Raw genomic sequence first — 9,998 nt, forward strand, 5'->3', positions numbered from 1 at the left:
TTTCACCGAAATCTCAAGAGCAGAACTGTTCGGTAAAATTTTTACAAATTTTTTTTGGTGGATTTGACAGTTGAAATACCGCAGAAAATCATTGAAATAATTACCGAACAAATCTGCTGTTGAGATTTCGGTGAATTGAAGCAAAATTCACCGAAATCTGTGAAATGATTTAAGTGTGATAGGCTTATTCACTGTTCAACAGCTGAATCCGCACTGAAATCGAAGCGTAGCTCAAATATCACACATTGTACTCGAAACAAGTGGGAACCAAAATCTGTACAGCACCAAAATCCATCCACCTCATGAGATATCAAGGAACTAAAAGCCCAGATGATAGACGACCAAAGAATTTGGATTGGAATTGGGACTGGGATTGGATTCAACCAACCGGTGATTGTAAGATTTTCTAACAATTCTGTAAAAGATCCTACCAAAACCTGCATAAGAACTGGGCATATGCGAAAATGCTAGATTCTTATACAAATATTGTGTTAGACAATGTTGCAAGCTTTCTTAATAATATTTGTTTGTGAGCATACATTTGTTGTGTAAGAATCTAAAAATTTTGCATATGCCTAGTTCTTATACAGGTTGTGATAGGTTCTTATACAGAATTGTTAGAGAATCTAACAGCCGCTGGTTGATTATTGGTATTAAAATTGGAATCGTAAGTGAGAATGAAGATGAGGTACCTAGGAATTGGAAACTATTGGGATTAAAAGTGAAATTCAGATTAGGATTGGGATTTAAATTTTGAATAAGATTGGTTGTATGAATTAGAATTTCGATCGAAATTGGAATCTGGATTGGGATGAAAAATGTTGGAGATTAATAGTGGAACTGAATTTTCAATCGGAATTGAGTTAGGGATTTAAATTTGGAATTGACATTCGCATTTGGCTTGCGAGTTAGGATCGAAATTGGAATTGGGGATGGGATTGGGACTGGGATTTGAATTGGGATTGAGGTTGGGATTGAGGTTAGGATTGAGGTAAGGATTGGGATTGGAATAAACATTTGGGACTGGTATTAGAATTGAGATTAGAACTGGGATTGAGATTGAGATTGGAATTGAGATTAGGATTGGGATTGATATCGGAATTGAGAGACTAGCACTGAGATTGTGATGGATTGGAATTGAGATTGGGATTGGGACTGGGATTGGGATTGAGATTGGAATTGGCACTAGCACTGAGATTGTGATGGATTGGAATTGGGATTGAGATTGGGACTGGGATTGGAATTGAGATTAGGATTGGGATTTGAATTTTGATTGGGTCTGGGATTGAAACTAGAACTGTCACTAAGGTTGTGATTGACTAGAATTGGGTTTGGGATTTGGGTTTGGAATTGGCATTCGCATTTGGATTGCGAGTTAAGATCGAAATTGGTATTGGGGATGGGACTGGGATTGAAATTAGGGTTGGAACTGGAATTTGTATTGGGATTTAGGTTTGGATTGAGGTTAGGATTGAGATTGGAATTGACATTTGGGACTGGGATTAGAATTGTGGTTAGGAGTGGGATTGATATTGGAATTGGGAGACTAGCACTGAGATTGTGATGGATTGGAATTGAGATTGGGATTGGAATTGGGATTGAGATTGGGACTGGGATCGGGATTGAGATTAGGATTCGGATTGAAATTTGGATAGGGTCTGGAATTGAAACTAGAACTGTCACTAAGGTTTAGAATTGGGATTGGGATTTAGGTTTGGAATTGGCATTCGTATTTGGACTGCGAGTTAGGGACGAAATTGAGATAGGGATTGGAACTGGGATTATGATTTGCATTGGGTTCAGGACTGCTATTTGGATTGGGATTGAGATTGGAATTGGAATTGAGATTGGGACTGGGATCGGAATTGGAATTGAGACTAGCACTGAGATAGCGATGGATTGGAATTGGGATTGAGATTGAGATTGGAATTGAGATTGGGACTGCGATTGGAGTTGGGAGATTGTGAATGGAACTTTGATTGAGTCTGGGATTGAAAGTAGAACTGTCACTGAGACTAGGATGGATAAGAATTGGGATTGGGACTGGGACTATGATTTGCATTGGGTTTAGGACTGCCATTGAGATTGGAATTGAGATTGGAATTGGAATTGAGATTGGGACTAGGGTTGAGATTGGAATTGGGACTGGCACTGAGATTGTGATGGAATTGGTATTGGGATTGGAATTTTGATTGAGTCTGCGATTGAAACTAGAACTGTCACTGAGATTATGATGGATTAGAATTGGGATTGGGATTGGGACTGGGATTTGGATTGAGGTTGGCATTAGGGTTGAGATTGAGATAAGGAATGGAATTGAAACTGGAACTGGAATTCAAATTAAGATTAGAACTGGGATTGAGATTTGGATTGGAATTGGGATATGGATTGAGATTGAGATTGGAATTGGAATTGGTATTCGGGGAATCGTGATAACAAAAAAATCGAGATTTGATTCAAATTGGAATCGGTATTGGATGAGAAATAAGATTGGGATTGATTTTTTTTTACATTACTGTGATTTTCCAATTGATATTGATTTGGATGAGGATTCGAATTGAGATTTGAAATGAGATTTAAATTGAAATTAGAATCGAGTTTGGTCTAGCAATAAGGATTTTGATTGAAATCGGGGTATGAATTAGGACTGAGATTGAAAATTGAGTTGGGATTGGAGTGACATCAAAAAATCTAAAATAAATTCCCTCCACTGGAGCATTGCCGCCTCGCAGCTTAACATAAATTAAGCACTTCCAGATTTATTGACTGCGAGGTCTCGAAGAAAAGTTACTATTTTCGCATTCGTATATCATGAGGCTAAAATCGCACTGTTTGTTCCAACGTAAATTAGAAGTGTCTAATTGTGCGCAACAACTCAATCATCATGGAGAAGAATTGCGGGAAATGCTCACTATCTATCAACATGTATAGTGATCCGTTTACTGTGTGCGAAGGGGATTGTGGTCATACATTTCACGCTGACTGTGTTTGTACAACCGAAAATGAATTGTGTGCACTATCGAATAAGAACATCATCTGGATCTGCGATGCCTGCATGATATTGTTCTGTAAGTGGAGAGAACGCACGACTATCGATGTTGCTACCACCGCTCGACCTACCCGTTCGATGAAAGATGAGATCGTTGAACTAAAATGCGCTGTAAAAGAAATTGCAGACAAACTCACCAATTTAGTTTTAAAATCAGAACCTGCCGTTCCGTGCCCGCATTCAACACCAATTTCCACATCCGTGCTGCTTGATGGAATTAATGAGACAACGCGTTTTGACAGAATGGAACGGAATTCGTCGCAGATTCCATCGCAAGCGCCAAATCCTGAAACGTTTTCGCTCTATCTGACGAACATTGAAAAAAATACTACCGAGGATGATATTAGTGTGATGGTATCACATTCTTTGAACATTCCATTACCTAGTTGTTTAGATGTGATCAAACTGGTACCGAGACATAGAACTGTCAATACATGGGATTACGTTTCGTTCAAAGTCGTTTTGAATATGAACTTGAAAGCAAAAGCGTTGAACAAAAGATATTTTAGTTACTAGATCAGATTACTTTATCTAGTAACTAAAATATCTTTTCGTTGAACACATTAACATGGCCTAAAGGAGTAAAATTTAGAGAATTCGTACATCGCCATAATGAAACATGGAAACCTCCTTGTAAACTGAAATAGTGTCCTCTAAACTCGTTTTAATGTTTTAGTATTGTGCTGTTACTGTACATGTTATCCCTTAATGATTTATATGTTCATAAGCGAAGATAATAAAAGATGATATGTTGATAATTAATTGCTTGCAGTGTGAAGAAGTTGAGAATAATTGTTTGGATTTAAATGTGTATATTATTGTAGTATGTCAAATTGTAATGCATTTGTAAACTAGCATTAAGTTATTCAATAAGACTATAAAAGTCAGTTGGATGTAAACAAATAAACAAACAAATAAACAAATAAACAAAACGATGATACTTTTATGAAGTCGAGAAAATTGAGAAAATTTCCATCCCGAAAATTTAGTAGACCAGACTGGTAAGCGAACCCAGCCACCTTCAGCAGGGTCTTGCTTTGTAGCCGCGCATCTTATCGCACGCACGGCCAAGGAAGGTCCCCTGTTGACAAATTAGGTAGTTTACGGTTTTATCACAATACATAGAACGCACGGAATGTGCTCCTACATATTCCATGACTAAGACCGATTTTCGAATTATCATTGTCTAAATTTCGGCAGGATAATAAAATCTGAGAATCTCAATTACTAAGCCCATTTTATAAGCCCTTCGAAAAGGTTTCCACCCTCCTCCGTGTAGTTCGCACCCCCTTCTAAGGAATACCGCTTCTACCGATTTCCTTTAATCTCTATCAAACTATCGCCGAATGTCGTATAAACTATTTTAATTCGTGGAAAATTAATTTACCGCCCGGAGAGTGTATTCATCCCGCTGCGAGTGAGTGACAATCCCATCGCCGTCTTCGCCCATTCAAATCTGATTGTTTGACCGGGTGCGCGCACACGCACACACCTGACTGACTGACCCCGACAGGACAGACATGCCTGAACTGAAGACTGAAGCAGGAGGATGCAGAGCTGCGTGGAAAACGGACCCAGACCGGCCAGTCGGTGCGGCGGTGTTGCGAACGGTAATCCACACTCCAATTTCACGGCACATGACAGTGCTAAAAAGCGCAAATGAAGCCTACCGTCGCATCGTTGTTGGGCAACGACGACGCGGCGACCGGCGATGGCCGGAGAGGTAGATTAAATTAGTTTCAGGTCTTGATTGTTCGGTAAGGAAAGCGACGGACGTAGATCTTGAGATGGAAGGAAGGTGAAACGCAGATAGGTTTTGGAATCTGACAATTTTTACCATGTTGAAGTTTTAAAGGATTGTTAAAGATCATTTTTGTTTCAGTACGTTACCTTTGCTCTATTCATTAGCAAAATTATGGAACAAGTTGATCGTATTGTATTTATCTGGACAATCTAAAACAAACGAGAGTAATTGAATAAAATCTTACAAATTATTGACGTAAGAGGTCAATTCGTTGCACCTTCACTCACAAACCTTGGTCAGATGGTTCACCAAATAGACCAATGCAAGATCTTGATCTAACCTCACTTATTTGACAGTTCACAGAGCTTGTTTACAAGGTGTTAGAAGAAAAATCGATGAGGAGAAAATTAAAATTCATATTTTTAGTTTAAAATTGCTGCGATCCGAATATTTCAATGATATTCAGCATGAAATCAATCGCAAAGGACATCTACATGCGAATAAAATGACGAAACAATTTTATCGGAAGCTTCGCCAGAGGCTAAGTCCCGGTGAAAAAGCTCTGTGAACTGTCAACCTACGTCATCATGCACTGGTCTATTGCGAATAATGCGCGCAGTTACACTTTGTGTCTGGACGATGATGCCCGCCCTATAGTCGTGGTATCGTGCTTCTCCAAAATGTATCGAGCTGGAAGTTGGCTGCCGCATGTCCGTCACCGACTGACTGCTGGGGCTTGGTGGACATAAATCATTTTTATTAACCTCAGACCTTGAGCGTGACTCGCACATAATATGCGACATTATATTTTTGCACTGTCACATAATGGCGACTAACGACGGACGGACAACGAGACGAGAGGCGTTTTCGCCTTATCACAAAACAAGAGCAGATTCTACACCTACCACCCGCCATATGCATTTGATATGTGCTGCAGTTGCGTGTAATTTATCTCAATATTTTGCATCCTTATTAGTGCAAATGATCCATCGTCGTCATCGCCGTCGTCGGTCGTCGTGGTCTGATTGACTAAAATTGGTTTCGATTACTGTTACGGACTTGAGGGTCGAAGTGAAAGCGACATCACGGTGTGGTGTCTGACAAATGTGTCACGTACAAACAAACAATCGAACAATGTCGGTGCTGCCATCTGTGCCGGTGCTGCCAAACAACACGTCGAACACATCAATAACAAGTCTTGTTTGATACGGGAACGAATACAGAAGTTAAATCTGAATGGAAGCTGCTGCTGCTGCTGTTACTTCGGTCGTTATCGTGCGAGATGGGGGTAGTTACTTGTGTCACATATTATCCCAATGTAGATTACGTGTTTGCGAATGTCAGTATCAATTAGTCTTTCGAGAGTAAAATCCCACTTTGGTTGCAGCAGTACTGATTTTTTGCTTTTAGTGACACTTATGTTTTGACATCTCTGGACTGCATTCCTACGAAACGGTCCAAAGATTTTTTGAATTTGTGTTTAACTCGTTTATTGACAATAATTGACAACACACATAAGGTTTCGATTAAAAACACAGCATCAGTTTTCAAACATGTGTCAACATTAAAATATCATACATTTGTTTCTACTTGTCTGTATTTCGTTTAAAATTTTAGATTTTGTCTTTCGGACTTACTTTGAGCCGCTTTGAGCTAATGGCAAGACAGTTATTTCATCATATTTATGGCTGTCTGAAACTTACGAACAAATCTGATTCATTCGAATCGTTCCCGTATTGCATTTTATTGTATTGACTGCTGACGGCGGTATTTTTCGGCTCTTTCAGTCTCTATGACAAGCGAAAACGACGTTTTGGTGTTTATTACACCTTCTTCAGGGATTTAGAGGCTGCGTTTTCTAAATCCCTGAAGAAGGTGTAATAAACACCGAAACGTTGGATAGTAGATGCAATACCCGTTTTAACTTGTCATGGAGACTGAAAGAGCCTAAAATTACCGTCGTCAATAATCAATCACAGTCGAACGCAACAATCAATGTATTGACCGCATCTAGACGACATGTATGAGACACATAAATCATTTTGTATCTTTTAAATCGCACGTCGTATTTTTTTTTTCAACGGGTGGATAAACATTGATGAGATGCTCACCAAAGATAGCTACGAGTGTAATGTTTACACTGAAAAAAAAATCCTCGCAATCTGTCTCGTAATTTTGAGATGGCATCACAATAAAAGCAGATCCTTTAAAAAAAATCATAAGTGCCGTGCAAAATTTAACTTCTTCCCATAGCGAATCGGGAAACAAATGGTAAATGATCATTCGACGAAGTCAGCTGACCCGATGAATGACTGGCAAGAATCACTGGGAACAGTTGAGTATGTCCAATCATCAGCTTGGCCAAGAATGACGATGTTTAGATCTGATTTGTCCAAAAATGGGTCTTCGGAACGTCAAACAAAACATGATGACCAAATCCCTTCCATCAGCCTGGAAGCAGTTTTCGTGGCAATGGTTCGACGTTGCCACATCACGGTAAGCCATTTCCACAGGAATAAGGAATCTGTGGACGTGGAAAGATGAACCATTCGTCCATCGCAACGGGTTCCACATCTGCCATCGGGCAACTTTACTGAAATGAGCGGATTCTGGTCACACGGAGTTAAGACGCTGTTATGGAGAAGAGATGTCATGAACCAATAAAGTGAAGCTGAAAATTTGGAGAAAATCCGACTGAAAATAAATTTTTGCCGACAATTTTTGTGCGTCTCACTTTTTGCTCGAATGTGATTATGATCTGCAGAACCCGAGCAAGAATTTTTTTTTCCAAATTTTTGAAATCCTTTTGACAACAATATCCAAAGGATACAAAAACTAATCACAAATAAATAAAAACAACAGACAGCACCTAACCGCACAAGATTCAAAAAGTGAAAGCACATTTTATTTATATGGAAGTTTATTTCTTCAATCGATGAAATTCCAAAGCAGCAAAATTGGCATCAATTGGATAATGTATTTCACTTTATTTCAATTGCAATCCTGAAGAGCGAATATATACCGTTGTTTACAAGTTGAGCTTCGAGAACAAAACACCACAGCTCAGTAGTGAAAAGCGTCTATTTTTCTACAAACTCCGACAAACATGATCGCAAATTATCCACCCTTCGAGAACAACACGCCATCAGAGCGGAGCATCTTAACCAGACATCTTCGTTCCAGCAGATAACCAATCAACGAGACGAAAGCAGCAAAAAAACGCAACGCAACGGCTGTTCACAGACATCAAAAGATGTTTATCTGAGCTAGCCCCTGTCTCCGGTTCCATAATAACAACCAACAAAAGACTGGAGGCAGCCAGCAACCCGAAATCGAGTTTCACGGATTACGGATCACACGGGCACGCCGAAATCCGTTTTGGGAAAAAATAGCAAAATCATGTAGTCTCCTTTAGCCCCGCGTCACCGCGCCCTTCGAGGTCTAGCCCTCTTCCCTTCCCTCCGCCGAGCCCAGTCAGCCAAGTGCACTTCAAAAATCTAGTTTTCTCGCTTCTTGGCATTCGGTTCTTCATGCAAGCCGGGCGCAGCTCTTGAAGCGGTCCCGAAACGCTTACACGACGAAACCCGCCGGCGTCCGTCACCGCCCGCCCTTATTGGGTATAAATCATCTGTCAAGCAGCCGGATTGCGTTTCACTGCATCACCACCTCGCCTCTCGATGCTTAGCCCTTCGAACGGTTCCCAGAATCAGGTTCCGTCTACCTGACGATCATTTTTCATCTTTCTGGGTGTTGCGAGTTTTTTCGTCAGCTCACCGACAGATAAGTCCCTCGTAATCCCAACGTTAGATGCAGATTTCCGAAAAGACCAAAACTGCAATTTGTCGGCAAACAAATGCTTCGAGTTTGGTCTCGTGAATGATCGATTATCTCCTAGCAGGAGCTTGTCACCAGTAAAAACAACTTTCCGTGACCCCAGCTCTCTCTCCCTGCTCCCCCTCATTACTTAATGAGTTTATAATTACCTTTCCCAGGCAACCTTCGCGGCACTGTCGAGTGCGGTTCCTCTGGTTGCTTCCATTGTCGTAGGTGCTGTTATCTACCGCCGCTTTGGAACGACTGCTACTACTACTGCTGCTGCTGCTGCCAGCCAGCATCTTCTCTAACGACAATGGTGATGATTTGAGCTCTGGCATAGCCGCGGCCGCCAACGACCCTTGGAAGATAGCATGGAACCGACGGGGCGGTTCCGAGCCATTCGCTGATGACGTTTTATCACCACTTGTTGGTGCCCCACCGGCCGCAGCTTCTGGGCCGGTGAAGTGCTGCAAACGATGCGCGGCCGCACATGCCAGCACTAGAGCTAGCGTCAGCAGAACCCGGTTCACGGTAGGGACTGCGGACTGCAGGTGGCAGCTCTTTGACGACATCGTTGAACAGTTGCTTACTCGTTAAGTTTCGTTCGTAATGTTAGGAACTTTGCGCCGATTTATCACTTTGGGGTGTGTGTTGAACTTTGTTGAACCCTTCACTCACTCTACACTTGTTTCATACTTTTTGTTGTCGTTAACTCAAACATTACCCGCCCTTCTAAATATGTGGCTTCTACTAGTAGCTTTATTTTATCATACTCCCGATACACTCGCTTCGCTGGCAAGACACAGCCTCTGCTCATCACACACGGACCACGCACCAATCCACCAATAACCCCACGAACAAGTCGCAGCCGTCGTCTTCTCCTTTTTTTCCTCGAGCACTGTTCTCCTCCTCCTTATTATTATTCAACTTCAACTCATAATTTCTTCAATTTCTTCTGTTCTCGAACACAACCAGCGAACGCGGCGAGACCAGTCTTCTTCAGTGCACTGCCCGTCGTCGTAGCCGTACTCGATCCGCTGAATCGCACAAACTTCGCGAGCTTTCAAAAATCCGGACCACTCTCGAAAACCGTTCGAATAGAACTAAACAACCCTCGTCGAGTTCGTTACCAAGTCTACCTCAACGGCACTGGTAAAACCTCTTCAGAGCCGCTGCCTACTCTCTCGCTGTGCTCTCCAATGTGCGCTCTCTTCGCATCCTCTGCTTTGCCTCATCCGCTTCCACCGCACCCACCCACGCCTCGCACCACACGGCGCATAATAATCATAATTTCCTTCGATTCATCCTGTCCTTTCCACAAGCGCTTTTTTGTTCGAGTTTACGTTTCCCATTCTTTGCTATTCTTCGCGAGCGCGTCCCTTGAAGCAT

The 9,998-nt window shown here is 41.6% G+C and overlaps 1 protein-coding gene across 1 annotated transcript in view; it reads right to left on the reverse strand.

The window, feature by feature from the left end:
* Positions 1-9,750, reverse strand: part of LOC134205832 (uncharacterized) — a 51,445-nt gene extending 41,695 nt beyond the window's left edge. Inside the window, exon 1 of the mRNA XM_062681451.1 lies at positions 8,777-9,750. Within this exon, the coding sequence (XP_062537435.1) occupies positions 8,777-9,181 (405 nt within the window). The 5' untranslated portion in view covers positions 9,182-9,750. The remainder of the gene's footprint in view (positions 1-8,776) is intronic.
* Between the last annotated feature and the right edge of the window lie 248 nt (positions 9,751-9,998).

This window comes from Armigeres subalbatus, chromosome 1 (genome assembly GCF_024139115.2).
Source record: "Armigeres subalbatus isolate Guangzhou_Male chromosome 1, GZ_Asu_2, whole genome shotgun sequence".
NCBI lineage: Eukaryota > Metazoa > Arthropoda > Insecta > Diptera > Culicidae > Armigeres > Armigeres subalbatus.